This window comes from Nannobrachium achirus (assembly GCF_963921795.1).
Source record: "Nannobrachium achirus genome assembly, chromosome: 22".
NCBI lineage: Eukaryota > Metazoa > Chordata > Actinopteri > Myctophiformes > Myctophidae > Nannobrachium > Nannobrachium achirus.
In genome coordinates, this window is record NC_137829.1 from 42,302,517 (window position 1) to 42,323,028 (window position 20,512).

Genomic DNA, 20,512 nt, shown 5'->3' on the forward strand with positions numbered 1-20,512 from the left:
CCATTTCCACTCACCTTCTCTCTTCACACAATTCCAGCTTGTAATGGGTCGGAAACGAATGATTTAATCCTAGACTTTATATTCACTTTTATAATTGTTTCAAGTGTGTTGATCAACATTTCAACAGCGACTCTGCGACCGATATGCTGTGTTGCTTTGTATCTTTTGTATCTGCCAGCGCAAAATCATAAAAAAAATGTGCAAAGCGTGAGCTTTCTCATCGTCATCCCATTAAATTGAAGAGACATGTACATAAACACCACATATTGACCCACCATCTCTCACACATGGGATCCAACACACGCGTATGGAATCTTAATTACTGTGTGTAATCACTTGCAGATTAATGAATAGCCAGGCGAGCCAAGTATGGTATTCATATGACATGTAATAATAATAACTCAGGGGGGGATATGGCAGCAAGGTGCTTGGACTGTAATTCACATGACATTAGCATTCATCATCTTCATCAGAACCTTTAGCCAGGGAATGAAGATCAACACACTCTAATTCACTCCTGTCCATGTTGATTAGCTCACAGCTCTCCACCACCACATCTCCTCAACCAGAGAAATAGTCAGGGGCGTCACAAGGGGGGGGGGGGTCCTTCACATGAAAAAGTTGAGCACCACTGACATGGAAAGGAAGGATTTGAAATATTCAAGGACTTGCACGAGATATCAAGATTTTTCAAAAAATAGCAGATACTGTATACAAGAGCCGCACACCGAGTTAAAGCGCAAAATAATGCTTTCCCAGTCTAAATGGGTTAAACACCCTCCCTGTGAAGAACATTCAAGGGGGGGCCCGCAGTGAATCCTTGTACCCATGGCCCACCAGAATAGGGATGCTGGGGTTCAAGTGGTTAAATGGCTCTAAAAGGTTGTATAACAAAGATAACCAAAGAGCCATTGTATTTAGTGAATGGTTCTTCGTTTTCCTCATAGGTCATTTAGAGAACACCCTTTTTTATGCTGCACCTTTTAACCACTTAAAGGGATATTCCACTTTCAAAAAAAAGGAATGCTTTATAAAACCATTACAATAAATGATTATTTAAAGAAAAAAAGTTTTCGGACCCTCCAGTCTGCACCTTTATTTGTGTGTACTGTGTACCACCACACAGCCCAGCAGGAGACAGGATTATTAGATGGAAGACAAATGAGCTGGCAGACAATTCAATAAGGATTTGGGGGCCCGGGGAGAGAGGACAGTACTGAAGCCTGCATGAGAGACTGAGAGGTGTCTGAAAGTGAAGCGAGAGGATCATGATAGCGTCTCACTGTGTTAGCAGCATTACTGTCTAAAACGGTGGTTCTTGACGTAAATTAAGGTCTATGAGTTCAACTATTTACTCAACTTTGTTGCTTGGAGAGGAGATATTAAGAAACAGAGTAGCAGGCAATCAGGAACACAGACAGGCAAAGATGGTTCTGAGATGAATCCAGGTTGGTTATTGTAGGAGATGCATGGAGCACAGAGCACAGAGGGCAGCAGCCCTTCGGCGTCTAGCCCGAGAAGACTACCAATCCCACAATTCTATGAACTTTTAAAGCAAGTCAGAGGCGGACTCAAACTCAACCTGTCCAGACAGCTTGATTAGATTAGCATCTGCATGTGGCCAAAAGGCCTCTGACCCTAAGGGCCTTTGTTGACTGTAAACACCTTATCAATAGCTAAACACAGCAGGGGACATTCCTACACAAAGACAGTAGCCTGTGACTGTTGCCCCACCCAGGTGAATGAAAATCGGCCCTCTTGGTGCTGTGGGGGACAGGCAGACAGACAGACTTGATTGAGTACCCAAATGCAAATAACAGCAGTTCGGGGTACACATGATCCGTACAATAAGTACAAAAATATGTGAGATATGGTTTCACAGGATACCGCATTCTCAAAGACGGGTCTGGACCCGGGCACCCCCAGGGGGTCCTTGAAGGGGTTCCAGGGGGCCTCCAGCTAAATGTAATTCAAATTCAAATAGCATAGCGTGTAGATCTGCAAATGTTGAAAAACTATTTGGAGTAGTTCGAAACATTTCAAACCCCCCCACCCCCCAATTCAATTCAATTCAATTCAATTCAATTCAATTCAATTCAAATACGATACAATCAAAACAAATATGTACAAGTGAAAGGAGTGAAACAGTTTTCATGTATCAAGGTTACATGCAGGCAGTGCAGGGATATACACTAGGGCATTAACTAAAAAGTCGACAAGTCGACTTCAGTCGATCGGCTCCCACCAGAGAAAGTTGAAAGTCGAGGTTGAAAAAATAAAACTTTTTATTGTGAAAATAGCAGATCTACGTGAGCATGTAGATCGTCTATTTTCACAATTTCTGCCTCTAATATTTGACAATTTGGACAGTGTTTAATTTGTAATTTTAGAGGTATTAAAAATCCTTAAATTGGCACTTTAGAAATGTGCAGATACCCTCTATACACTTAAACTTTATGTTAGTTTGTTTACAGTTGAGTGAGAAAACAATGTTTCACATTAAGTTAATCATCTGGGGACCCCCCTAAAATAATTGGGGGGTCGTGTGTGATGTGATGACGTCATCAAACGATAAAGTCGACTTCAACTCAACTTTTTACTGAGTCGAGTCGACTTGCAAAAATCAGAAGTTGTTAATGCCCTAATATACACACTGATTAGTAGTCTTTAAGGTGGTTGTGTTCCATTTGATATCCTTCTCCTATCACAGCAGCTCACAAATCTGCTGTGTTTGCACATTGTTGTACTTCACCCAGAAGATATGGGAGTTCTTTTTTTTTTTAAATCATTGGACATGTTTTCAAACTCTACTCTCTCTCTCTCTCTCTCTCTCTCTCTCTCCTGCAGGATCACATTTTGCCACCTGCCCTTCCAGAGTAAATGGCTGTACGTGGGAACGGAGCGCGGGAACACTCACATAGTCAACATCGAGTCCTTTGTGCTGTCTGGCTACGTCATCATGTGGAACAAGGCCATCGAACTGTGAGTTATGTCTGCACCGTCACGGGGGCACATTTGTGATCAGGGAATTTCTAAAAGGGCCTTTAGGTGAAAATATCGAAAATAGCAGACCTCCAAGCTGTGAGCTTGGAGGTCTGTTTGATACCACACTAAACTAAGCATAAAAAAGGCAATGTGGCATACAGCATGGATTTCTACACAGAGAGGGTAATTCTTTCAACATAAGATGCTTCATTCAATTTCAGGAGGTCATTCTTTTGAATGCTGCCTCCAGGTATGGCACGGAAAGGGGGTATTTGCGTTTCTTTCACCATAGCAAAAAAATCATGGTCTGCATTCTTGGTCTGGAGAGGGCACTTTTGACAGGCAGGTAAAAGGGCCCTTTGATGTCTATGTGTGCACGTGCCTGTTTGTAATGCTACTACTGCTGTTGCTTGATGATGATGACTGCAATAAAGATTATGCCCATCGTATGATGGCCACCATACCGGTAGATAGCAGCAATGACAATTGTTGAGGAGGATAGATTGCTAGATTGCTAGAGTATGAAGACCATGTCCTCGTTTTATTGTATTAAAGGACAACTCCGCCCTAAATCACTTCTGGGCTCATTTTCCTACTTATTGCGACCGTAGGTCGCATTTACTACCAAAACCTCCACAGGCTGTCCGTGAGTGAGTCAGTCACACGTCAGTGTGAGTGAGTCAGTCCGTCAGTCACACGTCACACGTCACACGTCACACTCTTGCCCTGCTCATATCTCCGCAACCGTTGCCCCGATCCATGCCAAATTTTGCACACACACTCCTTACCTGCCAAACTACAACCTCCAAGGACCCCCGGAGCTCCCAGGTCCCTGGGGGACCCCCAGATGTAAAAAATGACCAAATGTGCTAAACTGACCAAATGACCACCCCAACGGGGCTGCTCACGGGGAATTCCCGGGGACCACCGACTCCTGGTGCTCCAGAACCGATGCAAAAGTGGTGGCGCCCCCAGTGGAGGACCCCCTACACTGCAGCTCACATAAAATGCCGTAACTCCGGCTAGGAGCGACCGGGACAGCCGGGGCCGGTACCTATTCGTCCGCCTTGGCGGCGCGGAGACCCCACCCCTCATTTCTCACATGGCCCTCTTCTAGCGCCACCATGAGGCCGATTCTTGCAAAACACATTTTTGGACACTGCTCCTACAATTTTTGCCCTAAAATCACGCAAATCGGTACACAGTATGTCTACACTCATCCCATCAACATAAATCTCTCCCATATAGCGCCACCTCCAGGCCGATTTTTAAAAACACATTTTTGGACACTGCTCCTACAGCTTTTGCCCTAAAATCACGAAAATCACTACACAGTATGTCTACACTCATGTCATCAACATGGATCAGGAAGATTTTGGCAAAACAAATTTTTGCCCTATTTGTGGAGTAAGTGACCTACGGTCGCTTATCTCCCGATTAGGGAGTCTTACTGGTATTGATCCAAAATTACTGTCCATGTGGTCTATTAGGCAGAATTGCTCCTGTTGTCCAGTTTCCCCAGCAGCTCTCATAGCATAGTGGAGCCTATAAGCCTATCGCTATTACACTATTTGTTGTGGTCAAAAGTGTTTTTTTTATTTTTGATGAATGTGGTACTAGTTGTCATTAAAAACACATCCATGCCATCGTTGTCCCACACAAGTCATCACAATCTGCTAAACAGATGTTATGCTTTTATGTGTTTTGCCAAGTCCCGGAAAAGATGCCCTGTGATTGGCCAGTACATTATTTATGAGATTGTGGTGGCTTGTGTGGGACAACCAAGGGTGGGATGTGTTTGTAATGGCAACTAGTATTACAGCTGCTATACGTTCTGCTGGGGAAACTGGACAACAGGGGCATTTCTGCCTAATAGACCCCATAGACAGTCTTTTGGGAACAATATAAGTAGGAATATCAGCCTAGAAGTGATTTAGCACGGAGTTGTCCTTTAACCCACTGTACCATACTGATTGGTTATGTTTTATTCAATCAAATAAGTTAGTTCTAGATTGAAACTTTCATATTGCTGCATTGTTCCCAATAAGTGACACGCTCGTGTTGCCTCATTGACAACCCCCCCCCCCCCGGTCTATGTAGGGTATTGACACGCTTAATTGTTGAGCATTGTGTCATGACGTCACAGCTTATGAAGGGCTGTCAAGGTAACAAAACGTCCTCTGTCAGACTGAGCGACTGTTTGCTTTGCATTGTCACTCCTAGTGTTAGCCTGACATGTCCTCTGTCACCGAATGTCAGTCACTTAAATCGCTGTCCCACCATGAAGCCATTTGTTCAAGTGAGCAGCTTTACCACCGGGTGAACTGGGTGTGCATGCGTGTGTGTGTGTGTGTGTGTGTGTGTGTGTGTGTGTGTGTGTGTGTGTGTGTGTGTGTGTGTGTGTGTGTGTGTGTGTGTGTGTGTGTGTGTGTGTGTGTGTGTGTGTGTGTGTGTGTGTGTGTGTGTGTGTGTGTGCGCGTGTGCGTGTGCGTGTGTGTGGTTCAAGTGCTCAAACTTCACAACCTCACATCAAACAATATTGTAAAACACGTGCACCCCAAGATAGCAAAAGCTGTTGAATAGTGTGTGTGTTTGTGTGTGTGTGTGTGTGTGTGTGTGTCTGTGCATGTGCATGTGTGTTTTAACTCTGTTTTAGACTATTACAAAAAGAGAGTTGAGCCAGAAGGCAAAATGTAAATGTTCCACCGTGCTTTCTCGTTCCACCCTAGGATAATGGATTTTGATTATCGATTTTACGATATATTGCGAGTATCGTAAATCGCAATTTCTTTTGTCACAACAATCGTGATATGACATTTTCATATCGTCCCATCCATATTCCATTGGGAGTGGAACGGGAGAATCTGTTGATTGAGTGGGGAGGGCTCTCGGCTCAGTATGAATAACGAGAGGCCAAATGAATAACAATGGCGTGTTATTCTTTTCGGTTTGGTACTGTGAGATGAGATTTTTATTTTTCATGTTCATGAATAAAAATTTGAAATCATGAAACAAAACAACAAGCACTCGTGTTCCTCCAGTGGAACATAGGGAGGGAAGAGAGCACAGGGATTCCATTGTTGCCTCCAATCACATGCGCACACACGCACGCACGCACGCGCACACACACGCACGCACGCACGTTTGTATTACTATGCTTGTGTGGACATCAACATTTTAGGATGGTGATTTTGTTGAGGGCCATTTTCAGATTGTCTCCTTTTTTTCCGTTCTTTCTTTTGTTTCACAACCCGAAAATAGGGCATTTTTCTTTCAGGAATAACTGGGAAAGTAATTCTCTACAAGCAAGGAAAGGACCCCATATCTCATGAAATTTCATAACAGAGCCTCTCATTGTGTATCAGATAGGGGTGTAACGATATAGTAACTGAATTGAAAAATCGATTTTAATTTGCAGTGATCTGCTATATTGTTTGCAAAAGTAAAATATCGTACCGTTTTGGCTTTGTATTGTAGCGTATCGTTTTAAAATGCGGTAATCGCTATCGAATCATTTTGCAATGCAAATAATTGATTGTATGGAAACTAAGTATTTGTGCCTTGTATTTGGCACTTTTAAGAGGGAAAATGAAAAAGAGGGGTCTAATTACTTTTCCATTCCATATCGCTACTCTTGGTCTATCGATAAATATGTATACTCTCTGTGTTCTCTGTGTGTTGAAATATAATGTCCGTGTATTTGCTAGATAATCACAGTGTTTACTTCCATAATAATAGATTTTTTACACGTTTGACTTAATTTCTTTGCTAAATAGTTACTATATCGATTTGAAATCATTGAATTGAACCGTATCGTCTCGCCATGAATGAACCAATATCATTCATGTATATATCGTGATGCGTATCGTTTCGCTGTTAAAATGTATCGTTACACCCCTAGTATCAGATCTGTGCAGTTATAGATCAAAACGTGAATCGGCCTGTTTAGAGACAACACATTTGCTCAATTATTTGTGCCAACCCGTGGTTCACCACTAGGTGTGAAATCAATGGTACAAAAATGGTCTCCTATAGAGTAGTGAAGTGTGACGTAATTTACACATCCTACCATGGTTCGCGATTTTCTTCTCCCATTCTGAATTCCCATAGACCTTTTTCATATCGCGTCATATAAGAACTGTGTTCCAATTATAAACAAATGATCTCAGCGGTTTGACTCATATGGATATGAAGAATCAACTGATGGTGAGAAAACGCTAATGTTACTGTCGCCGAATTAGTTACATTTTCGCCAGAAACAGGCTTTATCAAATATGAGTGACTGACTATCATAAACCATACAGAGCCACCTCGCCGACAGTATCGCAAAGACTGTTTGTTTATTTTTGGAACGCAATGCTCATATGAGACGATTTAAGATGACTCAATGTTATTCTCCATAGAGAATTACTTCCGTGGAACCGGGGGATGAGCGAGTCACGTCATGACTTCACTGATCTATGTGGGCGCCATCTGACGTCAGAACTCAGAACAGAAAAAGTCAATAGAAGATGCTTTACTCATCGCAATCGAGGCAAAAGTTTAAAATACCACTGTTTCATGCGGGCAAGAAATATATTCCTGAGGGCATAACATTTCATAACATGTCCAAAGTATTCCTGCTGATGAGTGGCAAGGATGTCCATACTGGGGGTTGCTTTTCCATTATTGCGAGGTGAGGCGGTCAGAGGCGTCAGTTCAGCAAAAGCTAGGGTATGGCAAAGATGGGAGTCCTCATGGAAAAGAGGCATTACATTTTGTATAACATGGTTCTATAGTAAAAAATAGCAGATCTACATGCTCACAACGCCTCGCGCTGCGAGGCGTTGTGAGCATGTAGATCGGCTATTTTCACAATGTCTGAAAAAAACGAGTTTATCAGTTTTTTACACAGGTTTCTACAGTTTCTTGGGCTGGATATGGCAGCCTGGAACGGTTGTTCAAGTGCAGCTAAACTTAGCATGTTAGTAAACGTGCCACAATTAACAATAATGCATTGCACCTGTGCAGCTTTATATTTAAAGGTAACTTTTATTTTCCCTCCTGAACCCAGGGTATGGCAGCTGCATACCCCTGCCATACCCAATTGACACCCCTGGAGGCGGTGAGAATGACACATTAATCTCTAGTGACATAAAGGTAGTTTGTACAGTGTGTATGTACACTACGAGCGTTATTCAGCCTGTGTTAGCGCTCCAATAAAGCTAGCGTCTTATTTTCCCCTTAGATCCCCAGGGCTGCGTCCATCAAACTATTCAAACACCCCACTACAGTAAGTCATAAAAATGTGAAATTGCTCTGCTCTTTTTCCATCTTATGTATCGTGAACTGCATCATGCTCTTTGTCCAGGGTTCCAAGGGGCGAGCTTGTAGATCTGCGCTTTTTATTTAATTTTTTATCTGAAAATATGGACTATTAGGGAAACATTTTTTACATACAAATCTTGTATCTTGTCCCTGGCACAAAATATTTTGGCCCGCAGTGGAATTTATATTAAATTGGGGTTCCTTGACATGAAAAGATTTGAGAACCACTGAGCTAACAAAAACTACAGTAATATGGATGTGAACATACTATAGAGCAGGGTTCCCCAATTAGTTTTCCCCAAGGGCCGAATTATGTCTAGGGTACAAAGCCGAGGGCCACAACATTGCAGGGGGCGACGGTGGCGTTCCCACCACTCCAGCGACAGTTTTCGTCGTTGTCGGGTGAAAATCTTCTATGTCCAAAACCGTTCGTTTTGAATTTATTTATAATTTAATTTTTTTTTTTTTAAATGTTTAAACTAGTGAAAACAGCCGATCTACAAGCATAGATCTGCTGTTTTCACTATACTTTTGTGCAACGGCCTTGTATGATTTGCAAAAGAACGTACACATTTGGAGATACGAGATTTCCACCCGACAACGACGATATACTAGTGTTGTTGCTGCTCTTATACCACCATTATTATTGGGGTTGGTGTGCTGTGGGCCAGACAGTAGCCCCCCGCAGGGCCGCCTATTGGGGAACCCTGCTATAGAGGAAAGAGCATAATATGTCCCATGAGTGAGTTTTGTTTTGCTTGCCTTCAACTCGTCAAATGTTTTGTCATAGTCTTAGTCGACAAATGTAACACTGGCAAGCGGGTAGGGTGGGTCCTTATGAATAAGGCTGCAGAAACACATCACGTTGTTCAGCATGCACAGTAAGGCAAGTATGGGCTTAAAGGAGTAGTTCACCCCCAAAATGACTTTTTTTCCCTATTGATTACTCACGCCATGGAGACTTCTGTTCAATACACAAAACTTGTTTTTGTCGCATTCCTAAGACAATAATTTGCTTTGATTTGTTTATTGTAATTTGATGAAACCCCATTAATTCCGGATGGGGACCCAAATTTGGGTCCCCATTCGGAATCAATGCTAAAAAAACAAAAAATATTATTGAACTTAAGTCTCCATGGCGTGAGTAATCAATAGAAAACTACTCCTTTAAATCAATGCCAATATTAATTCCTATTCATACTTTGCCTTTTTACTTGTAAACATTGTACTGAAGAAAAGTACCTGTAGACATTGTAGGAATTAATATTGGCACTGATTTAAGCCCATAGGCAAGACACTATATTGCGTGCGTACCGGTATATACTGTATTTGTGGTTGTTCTTTCAGTGATCTGAAGTGTAGCCTGCACAATTTAAAAGATTCTGCAGGTAGTGAACAGATAATGAAAACTGAAGAAAACACATTCTAGGCTCTGTCTGCTGTTTTTCTCCTTTTCTCCTTTTTTGGACTGAATTGTGGGCCGTCATTAAGTAAAGAGCACCTGTGCTGGTAAGCACACCTGCGCTGAATGTCAATCAACTGGCCAGTCAAATGAGGGCATTTTATATGATAGCGTTTGTGTGTGCAAGAGTGCAGGTTTGTGTATGCAGTCTTTTCCCCCTGTAGGCCTACGGCTACAGATAATGTTACCGTACAGTATGTTAATGTTACCCCCACCTCCCCATCCCTCCTTCCTTCCTTCCGCACGCACGCACGCACGCACGCACGCACGCACGCACGCACGCACGCACGCACGCACGCACACGCACACGCACACACACACACACAGTTGGAGAAGAGCGAAGGCGTTGTAGGGGAGGGATGAACGAAGCCAGGAATCACACAACGACACAATAACGCAGAATTCACCAATTCAATGATTCAAATGATTAAATGTCAGCCAATGTTGGCCGTTGAGTTACCGGTGTGTGTGTGTGTGTGTGTGTGTGTGTGTGTGTGTGTGTGTGTGTGTGTGTGTGTGTGTGTGTGTGTGTGTGTGTGTGTGTGTGTGTGTGTGTGTGTGTGTGTGTGTGTGTGTGTGTGTGTGTGTGTGTGTGTGTGTGTGTGTGTGTGTGTGTGTGTGTGTGTGTGTGTGTGTGCGTGCATGCGCGTGTGCGTGTGCGTGCGTGCGTACGTGCGTGTGTGTGCGTTTGTTATATGAGGGTAATCAAAGGCAGTGTGAATAACCATTTTAGTGTTCAACTTGGCCCCAGGCAGCTGTCAAGCATGACTCTGTTTCCATAGCACCTCAGAGAGAGAGAGAGAGAGAGAGAGAGAGAGAGAGAGAGAGAGAGAGCGATCAATACATGGATGGACAGACAGACAGACAGACAGACAGAGGAAAGGGTATATATAGAAAGAAGGCACTTTCCACTCAGACTGTTTAAGCCTTTTTTTATCCACAGGCCAGGGTATAAAGTATAACGTTATATGTCAGTCATGTCTTTGTATATTGAAGTTATTTGTCATATCTGCCCTGGGGAACCCTTGCTTAGGAAGCCTAAAAGCCCAACAGCAATGTTATCGTCATGCCAATTGTTCAAAGCCGAATACACAATTAAATTGTTAATCACAATTACTTTTATTGCAATTAATCGTCAAGTAAAAATGTCTAGTCGGCACTGATGACACGATACGACGATGGGAAGACATCACGCTGCCCGTGTGAAAAGGCCTTTAGGCCACTACCTTGTTGGAAGGCTGTGGGTTCAATCCCTGGCATGGTTACGTACTTCTGAACCTATCACCTCTTCTACCATTTTCGCTTTCAATTCAGTTATGTAATCTACCCCAGTTTTTGACAAGCACTCAGCACTGAGAGTCAGTCGGTTGAATGCAGGTACACGTGTCGTTGATCACGCGTGGAAAACACAATCCATACATGTGTATTAAAGGAGCGAAATGCCCTTTCAATGACTTTCTATATAATAGCAGGTGATAGAAGAAGATTAGAAAGACAAAGCCGCTCGGAGGATAATAATTCCCATCACATTGTTCTTTTTACAATATGTACAGAACCTCGAGAAAGAAAATGGAGAGAAGATTTCACTCTGGCTTGTTGGAGCTGACAGCTGCACTTTGTTCGCTGTGGCAGAGAAATGTCTGTTGTCTGAGATAGAGTTGGTGTCAGAAGTGGGGTCGGCTGAGGTGTCTGGGATGGGATGGGATCCAGGTCAGCAGCATGCTTCTGCCTCACACACTGCAAACCCTGCCCGGAAAAACAAGAAGTTTCTGTTTACCTCCCACACGGTTTGATCTACGGAAACAAAACAAAAACAACACTAAAAACTGAGAGGGGGACATTTTCTTAAAGGGATATTTCACTTTCAAAAAAACTTTTGGTAATTTTATCGTCTAATCAGGCTTTTATGAACACCCTGAACAGTTTTTAATTTGCTTGATTCAATATTTAGATAGATATTTGATGTAAATGTTACCAGGCCCAAATAGCAGATCTACAAGCTCACAACGCCTCACGCTGCGAGGCGTTGTGAGCTTGTAGATCGGCTATTTTTGGCAAAGAGCTTTGGAGGGGGAAAAGAGCAGACTAGTACAGTGAAAAGTCAAGTTTATTATTGACTGTTCAAGGGGTTAAATATCTGAAAACACATTGACATGAATCCAAAATACACTGATGATTGTGCTGTCAAACAATTAAACTATGGAATCTATGAAAAGGTTGTGGGGGGTCCCTGCTTCATCTCTCTCTCAACTAAGGGGTCCTTTGCCTGAAAACGTTGAAGACCCCTGCCTTAAAGGAGTAGTTCACCCCCAAAATGACTTTTTTTCCCTATCGATTACTCAGCCCATGGAGACTTGAGTTCAATAATATTGTTTTCTTTATGTCTCATTCCTAAGCCAATAATTTGAGGACAGTCTTTGTAGACCCATTGAGTCCAGATGGAGTGCAAATGCATTTGGGTCCCCATCCGGAATCAATGGGGGTAAATGTATTATAATCAAATTATTGGCTGAGGAATGCAAGAAAAACAACAAAATATTATTGAACTCAAGTCTCCATGGGCTGAGTAGCCTAATCGATAGACAAAAAGTCATTTTGGGGGTGAACTACTCCTTTAATACTTCTTTGTACGACCATTACTGGCAAATAGGCAATTTACAAGCACACTAATGTGTCACATTGCTTTGCACTGATAGCTTCTAAATTGACAAGTCTATCTTGGATTTCTTTTTTAAATTATCCAATTGACGATATTTTTTTTACAAATTTGCTCAACATAGAGACGCCAGGGTTTATTCGATTAGCATACAGTTTCAATTAATAATTAAATTGTAATATTATCAAAACGTAAATCAAACTCATCAATCAGCCTATATTTCCCAAAGCTACATGCATGCATTGTATCAGTCTGGGCCAATGGGCCATTGAATGACTAGCTGGATCACTGGTTAGCTGACCGACTGATCGACTGGTTGAATGACTAGCTGGATCACTGGTTAGCTAACTGGCTTATCTGTTAATTTGTATAGGCCTACTACTAGGTAGTAGTTGTCGTTGACTTGACCTATTTAAAAATGAATATTCAAGAATGTAGGTCCTTGGCTGTCTGCATGCGGAAGGAAATATGACGCTGATGGGTGTAGTTGTGAGATTAACTGCTGAAAAGCAACCACACACACACACACACACACACACACACACACACACACACACACACACACACACACACACACACACACACACACACACACACACACAGAATGAGTGATGTCCTGGAGGAGATCATTACTAGTAACAGGGCAAGGTTAATGTCCCCACGTGCTCCACATACAGCTTCTCTCATGTCCTTGTGTCTTTATTTCCCTCAAGACGGTTGTTGGCCCATAGCTTGTACAAGATGCTGCGTCTTAGTTCTAAACATCTATCTGTGTTTAACACACAGGCTGCCTCTGACCCCAGACAAGGTGGAGGTATTTGTGTTTCCCAAGCGTGTTAATCTTTTTGCTGGTTTCTAACCGTAGTTCATACGCTTGATTGCCCAATGCCCTATGCATTGCTTGGCGGTTCTGGTCTGTACTGGTTCCCATACCAGGCAGTGGTACAGGAAGTACTAAATAGAACATTATTTTGATTCTGGAGTTATGTTTTCTTTGACTGCTCCTGGAAACCAACCGACAAATCTGCTAGAAAAAAGTTGCTCCTTGGAGCACGGGTTCAAGCCTACCCAGGGCCTGCAAACTTTGGAAGGCAGTTATTGCCACTTGGAATGGGATCTGAAAACATAGTCTCACCCATTCCGTCTTCCGCCTGGCGGAGAAAATATAGTGGAATTGAAATAATTGTACAGGCATCAGCAGTACATCTCACTTAATCATCTGCTTTCTTTCCTACTCTCACCTACGGTCATGAAATGTGGGTCATGACTGAAACAGATCACGGATAAAAGCAGCTGGAAGGGGTTTTCCGAGGATCCCACTTGAAATCCAGCATGCCTATATTCTGGGGGGAACATTTGGAGTACAGTTTCAGCTCATAAGAATACTGGATATAAGGGGCTTGGAAGAGAGCCGCTACTTTCCATAGAATTTAATTGTTTTCAGCCAACAACAGAAGCTTGTATTCACTAATATGCCGTAGCTCAGCAACCAAACCCACCTTAATGAAGCCCAATACACCAGGCCTTTATTCTGCTCTGACAGACAAGCCAAGCAAGCCAAAGTTTCAGAACGTCTCTATTTTTTTCATGCCAAGTCTCTCCAGTCGCCTGTGACTCCTTTGTGTGTTTCTTGAAAGCCTTTCACCAACTCGGGCTCAGCGTTCTGAAAAAAAGAAAGATCAATACCTTCCCTTCGGAGAACTCTGTTTCAGTGTGAATGCTCTCTCCAGACAAAGGCAAGCAGCCTTGAGCAGAATGGCAAAGCATTCTATTAGAAGAATCACTCATTTTCTAAGAGCGAGAAACATAAAGCAAGCAGTGATTATCTTACGCAAGGATCCATCCGGGATGAAACACTGTTCATGTCAAAGTCAGGTTGTGCGCTGTCAGTGTTACACTGTGTGTGTGTGTGTGTGTGTGTGTGTGTGTGTGTGTGTGTGTGTGTGTGTGTGTGCGTGTGCGTGTGCGTGTGTGTTTAAATGTCTATTCCTAAACCCAACCTCAAGCTTTTACTAATATATATATATATATATATATATATATATACATATATATAAGGAATAGACATTTAGAGGTTAGATTTAGGACGATCTACAAGCTGCTATTTATTTTTTACTTATTTGTATTATTATTATTATTATTCTTTTTCAATGCCATCCTGAAATTGTGATGTCCTCACAAATACAGTAATACAAACGCGTGAGCGTGCTCACGCGTGTGTGTATGTCTGAAGGCTGTTGCAGTTGTAAGGTCGAGGGTCTTGGCATTCACTCCTCTCAGCACAGCAGTGATGGTGAAAGCAGCCCGTGTCTATAAAGCCAGTATTGTGTTGATACCTTGGGCTTTATTTACCGTGCGTATTCAGGGTTGATTGTGGGCAGCAGCAGAGCAGCAGGCGTGGTAAACAGGCTCAGTTGAAGTCCTTTTTCTAGCTGTGCTGCAGAACTCTGGAAATATTTAGTTTCAGCGTTAGGGCCGATGCATACTCCACTTTAGAGCCAAGTTTATTTCGGTTCGGTTCGGGGAGTCACAAAATCTCGGCAGCACCGAGCAGCCGATTTAATGACGGTACCCGCCCTCCCGAACCTCTGAATGACGTCATATTGTAGTTTGGACAGAGTCGAACCGAAGTAAATTCGTCTCTAAAAGTGGAGTATGCCGGCCCTTAGGCTGTAGCTGCTCAACACGATACCGTTGTTTATTTACAGTACCAGCTGCTGTGAAACATAATGAGAAATGTGGTTATATTGAACTGTCAACTGTGTCAAGTGAATGTTAAGTGCACGCACAAAAAAACTAAACATAATTAGTATTATGCAAATTCTGTGTATTCTCACTTTCTCGTGCATGGGTTTGATGATGAATGAATGGACCCTCTTAAACTCATTTGCTGCGATTTTAAACATAGCTGAACTCAGCAACTGCCAAATTGTCCTTACCTTTTAACGTGGGCACGTGGGCGAATCACGCACGATCTGTGCATGTATCATGTAGGTGGCGTGTAGACCTGACCACAGCTTTCGAATAAAACACTCCCATTGGAAAAAGACATATCCGTTGTCAGGCTGTATCTGCCACTGTTTACATAAAAACTCATGTAAAAAGCTGTGCTGTGCCTGCGCTATGAGTCATATCACAGTATTGGTCAATTGTAATTGCAGTACATATTATCCTAATAATGATCTCTGCTGCCTTATCCCCCCCTCTCTCTCTCTCTCTCCATATAAGATCGACCAAAACACACCCAGGACCCGTGGTTCATCTGAGCGACAGCCCGAAGGACGAAGGCAAGGTGAGCAGGCAGATGAAAGAGACCCCCTTTATCCTCCCTTCCCTTCCACTCCCCGGGGTTTGAGCGCTTTTAGCCCTTCTTCCATCTCGCACATTCCTCCCCCTCCTTCTCCTTACCCACCATGAGAAGGCGCATGCAGGGGAATAATTATACACATACAGCAGGGGTCTTCAACGTTTTCAGGCCAAGGACCCCTTAGTTGAGAGAGTAGATGAAGCAGGGACCCCCATGACCCTTTTCATAGTTTCCATGTTTGACAGCACGATCATCAGTGTATTTTGGATTCATTCATGTCAATTTGTGTTTTCAGGTATTTAACCACTTGAACAGTCAATACTTAATAAATTTGACCTTTCACTCTGCACTGCCAGCACTGGTCTGATCTTTTTCCCCTCTACAAAACCTCTTTCCCAAAAATAGCCGATCTACAAGCTCACAACGCCTTGCGCTGCTTGGCGTTGTCGGCTTGTAGATCTGCTATTTTTGGCAAGTGGTAAATATAAAGGAGAAGTTTCTATCGCACAAAGATTTGGAGGACCCCCTGTAGTAACTCTGAGGACCCCCTAGGGGTCCCGGACCCCCTGTTGAAGACCCCTGACATACAGTATTATAATGTATAGGAAGAAGATGGGAGGTAGACCTGCAATACTGAATGTTTTCTTTTAGTTTTTGTGTGATTTACTGTAATTTCAAGGACTGAGCACAGCGTATGAAAGGCATGCTTTGTAACAAACTGATTCTATTTCAAACTTCCATGGGAATAGTTGTCAATGGAAATGCAAGCATGCATGTCCAACCCTTGCCCCTCTCTCTCGCCATTGGTCGTTCCAATTTGAATCCTTATTTACAAACGGAAAAGCTAGAAAAGTTGTTACATTAATGTTACACTGCATGTTTGAAGCACGTCTTTGAAACATACTGTACTTTTGGGCGCTGGGGACGTGTTCCCTCCTCCGCGTAATCAGTGCCCACACCCTAGGTGGGGTTGACGATAGGGCCTTTCTGTATGGAGTTTGCATGTTCTCCCCGTGTCTCCTAGGGTTGATACCCTCACAAAAACATGCAGTAATCCTGGTCTCTATAATGCCTCCCCCTGGCCAGCCGGGGCGCCTGATGGAGGGGAAAGGAACTGGTTGGAATAACGTGTTCCTTCCACTTGCTACATCCAAACCGGGGAAATCCCCACTGTCAGGTGAAAAGAAGCAACTTGGACTCCTCATGCATAGAAGGAAGCATGAGGTCAGTCCGTTGTCTCCCCAGGCGCGGCAGAGGGAGAGCAGAGCCCAGGATTACATATAGGCAATTGGCACTGGGTGAAAATGGGTTACAAAATCGTGGGATAAAAAATAAGAAAAAAAAGAAAGAACGTATTTTCATAGGAAAATTATTCCTCTCTGCCTCTCTGTTGCTTCCCCTTCAACCTGTGGTATGATGCAGTATTCTGTTTCCAGTAAAGACACACAAGGAGGTTCTACATTGATGTGTAATCGAGAATGTTGAGGTTATACGCTTTAAGGAATTAAGACCCAATGTTTCGGACTGTTTCAACTGCAGGGTAGTCTGTGGTGTAGTCCAACTTTTTTTCTTATTTCCACACAACTCTAAGATAGTTCAATGTTGAAAATGATGAGTGGTTTTAAATGGTAAGGCCTGCCTGAATGTGTGGGAGGCTGCTTTCCTCAAGATGTACACAAAATCCAGGCGCATTTCCTGCGTTTAATTTGGGTTTCAATTTGTTCTTGTTGTTTGGAATTGCCAGAGCTCTGTGATGGTCGGCCAGTAAACTCCCTGTCGTGACTTGTAAGAGAGGTGAAGTACAGAGTCAACTCTGGTCAGGTTCACTAAAGTATATAGTGTTTAAATATGTATTTCAACTGCCAACAAAGACCCCTCCAGCATAACAAACGTCCTTTGGAGCTGAGCGGTGTGCGATATTAAGGCCACGGAGGGGAATCGATTCTCTGCGGCCAATTGGCATCTCATGTGTGTGTGGGTGAGAATGTACTGAGAGGCTGTCAGGAGAAAAAGCAGCAAAATACATCAGAATGGAGATGTTTTCCCCTGCTTGCATCGTGTTGGAAGAGGAAAAACTGAAAGGAACTGTGGTTTCTGCTACAAGGATCTGACACTTGATGTCTAGATCAGTGGTTCTCAAAGTGGGGTCCCAGGGGTCCTTGAAGATGTTCCCCAGCAAAATGACCTCATTTGAAAAAATGTACAAAATGTACAATACAATCTACAAGCTCTACTAGCTTGAGCTGCTATTTTAGAAAAAGTGTGTCATGTTTCATGTTCTTTAGTATGTGTTTTATGTGTGGCTTTACTTTTTATTGTGCCTTTATGCAGATGTTAAGTATATTGTCATTGCTATCCAGTCAGTAAATGTAGTGCCAATGCTGCAGTGCAAGGCAGATGGAGTTTTGGTGCCAAGGACATATCATGGAGACGGATGCCTTGCTGGTGATTTAGATAAAACCCAGTTAAAACATGATTATTTTGGGGGTCGCGGCCTGAAAAGGTTGAGAAACACTGCCTTTCTGATATGGTCCGTCCATGTGACACAGTGTCATTCGTAGCATTCTTGTGTTCCTGTTGTGCTGTGATGGTCCATACAGTATCTCAGCCCCTACGGCAGGACTAACTTCAATGTAGCTACAAACAGCCGCCTCTTAAACACTGCTACTTTTGATGCGTTTGTGTCACGCTGTAGTATGATCAAGTAGGGCGTTAATTTAAAAGCCTGAAAGTAAAATTATGGTTTCTGCCCGACAGCAACGATATATTTGTTAAATAACAAAGCCGATGTTATCTTGTAGAAATGGACAAACTTGTAGGTTCAACATTAAAGTTGAACGCCTCACAGCTAGAAGGTCCTGGGTTCGATTCCCGCCAGGGGACGCTGTGGGCACCATGGGGCGTGTTCCCTCCTCCGCGTCATCAGCGCCCACACCCTAGGTGGGGTTGGCGAAAGGACCTTTCTTTTTTTTTTAAAGATTTGTTTTGGGGCTTTTATATGCCTTTATTGATAGGACAGTAGACTGACAGGAAATGGGGGGAGAGATGGGGTGTGACATGCAGCAAAGGTCGCCCGGATCGGGAATCGAACCGGCGACGCCGTCAGGCATCAATGCCTATGTGGCAATGCCTAAGTGGTATGCACCTGGACCTGTAGGCCAGCGGGCGCCCTGCGATAGGGCCTTTCTGTGTGGAGTTTGCATGTTCCCCCCGTGTCTCCTAGGGTAGATACCCTCACAAAAACATGCAGTAATCCTGGTCTCTATAATGCCTCCCCCTGGCCAGCCGGGGCGCTTGATGGAGGGGAAAGGAACTGGTTGGAATAACGTGTTCCTTCCACGCGATACGTCCAAACCGGGGAAAATCCCCCCTTTCAGGTGAAAAGAAACAACTTGGACTACTCATGCATTGAAGGAAGCATGAGGTCAGTCCCTTGTCTCCCCAGGCGCGGCAGAGGGAGAGCAGAGTCCAGGATTACATAGGCAAATTGGTTACAAAATTGTGGGATAAAAATTATAAAATAAAAAATAAAACATAAAAGTTGAAATTCCTCTAGAAGTAACACTAAAGCTAGCAGTATACTTTCAAAAGTTTTTGTTGTTGTTTTTTTTCCCCCCGGCTTGCCAGAGCCAAGTTATCTGAGGACAAAAATGTTTTGATACTCGATGCGAGTCTGCTTCGAGTGCGGAAGGTTTATGTTACCCGCCGCCCCGCTGTGTACAGACGCTTCTGAAAGGTTACATTACATGTAGGCAGACGTTTTGTGGGCACTTTTTTAATGAGAAACGGATTAGCACTAGATGCTGCAGACACAGTGTGTTTCCAACAAGCATTAAATGAGAGCTACAAGGCACAAGGGTTCATGTAGTGTACAGATGCAGGGGAGTCACATTGGGGGGAGTGGGACTGAGTTACCAGGGCCCAAGGTGGAGGGGCCTTAATTATTTTATACTGTAGCTATTGAAAAATAGCAGATCTACAAGCTGCGAGCTTGTGGATCTGCTATTTTTTGAAAAGTTGTGAAAATGGGTGGAAATCTTTGAATATGTATTTTTTAAGTTAACATTTGTAACTCCCTGGAACTAAATATTTTGAGATGGGGGGTCCGTGGCCAAATACATATCATTTTTGGGGTTCCTTGACATGAAAAGGTTTGAGCACCACTTACATAGAAACATATAGGTTTTTCAAAAGACCTTAGAAGGATTTGAAATATTCAAAGACTGGCACACATTTTCACGATTTTTCAAAAAATTGCAGATCTACAAGCCGTAGATCTGCTATTTTTCAAAATGTGAGTGAATCCTTGTACCCAGGGCCCAGAATTTGGAGCGACACCCCTCCCTGAGTGTAAAGTACAACCACAGAACAGTTTGGGGCCAGCTTTAGTTGAACCTTCTCTGTCTGTTTTATTGAAAACAGACAGAGAATGGTGTTCGTTTCGCCTTCACCCGAAATGAAATCAAGGCCCAGGCGAGGAAAGTGAATTGTGTACTTGTTGCAGGGCATGCTCAGTGGCAGTGGCGTCAGTTCAGAAAAAGCTAAGGTATGGCAACATGACTGGTGTCTTGCACGCACGCCCTTGCGCGTGCAAGACACCAGTCATCTTGCCATACCTTAGCAACAGTCATGATGAAAAGTACATTTTATTATTTTCCCCCTGTAGCCAAGGTATGGCAGCTGCCATAGCTTGCCATACCCAATTGACGCCTCTGCTCAGTGGTGGAAAGTATTATAAGTACATTTACTCAATTACTGCCCTTATAGTACGTACCATTTTGAGTTTTTTTTTTTT

The 20,512-nt window shown here is 43.2% G+C and overlaps 1 protein-coding gene across 1 annotated transcript in view; it reads left to right on the top strand.

Moving 5' to 3' along the window:
* The window catches only part of stxbp5l (syntaxin binding protein 5L), a gene marked incomplete at its 5' end in the record, with an annotated part of 431,930 nt that overhangs the window by 292,023 nt on the left and 119,395 nt on the right, over nt 1–20,512 (top strand). The window contains 2 exons of the mRNA XM_080753048.1: nt 2,848–2,982; nt 15,639–15,702. Of these exons, the coding sequence (XP_080609174.1) occupies nt 2,848–2,982; nt 15,639–15,702 (199 nt within the window). The remainder of the gene's footprint in view (nt 1–2,847; nt 2,983–15,638; nt 15,703–20,512) is intronic.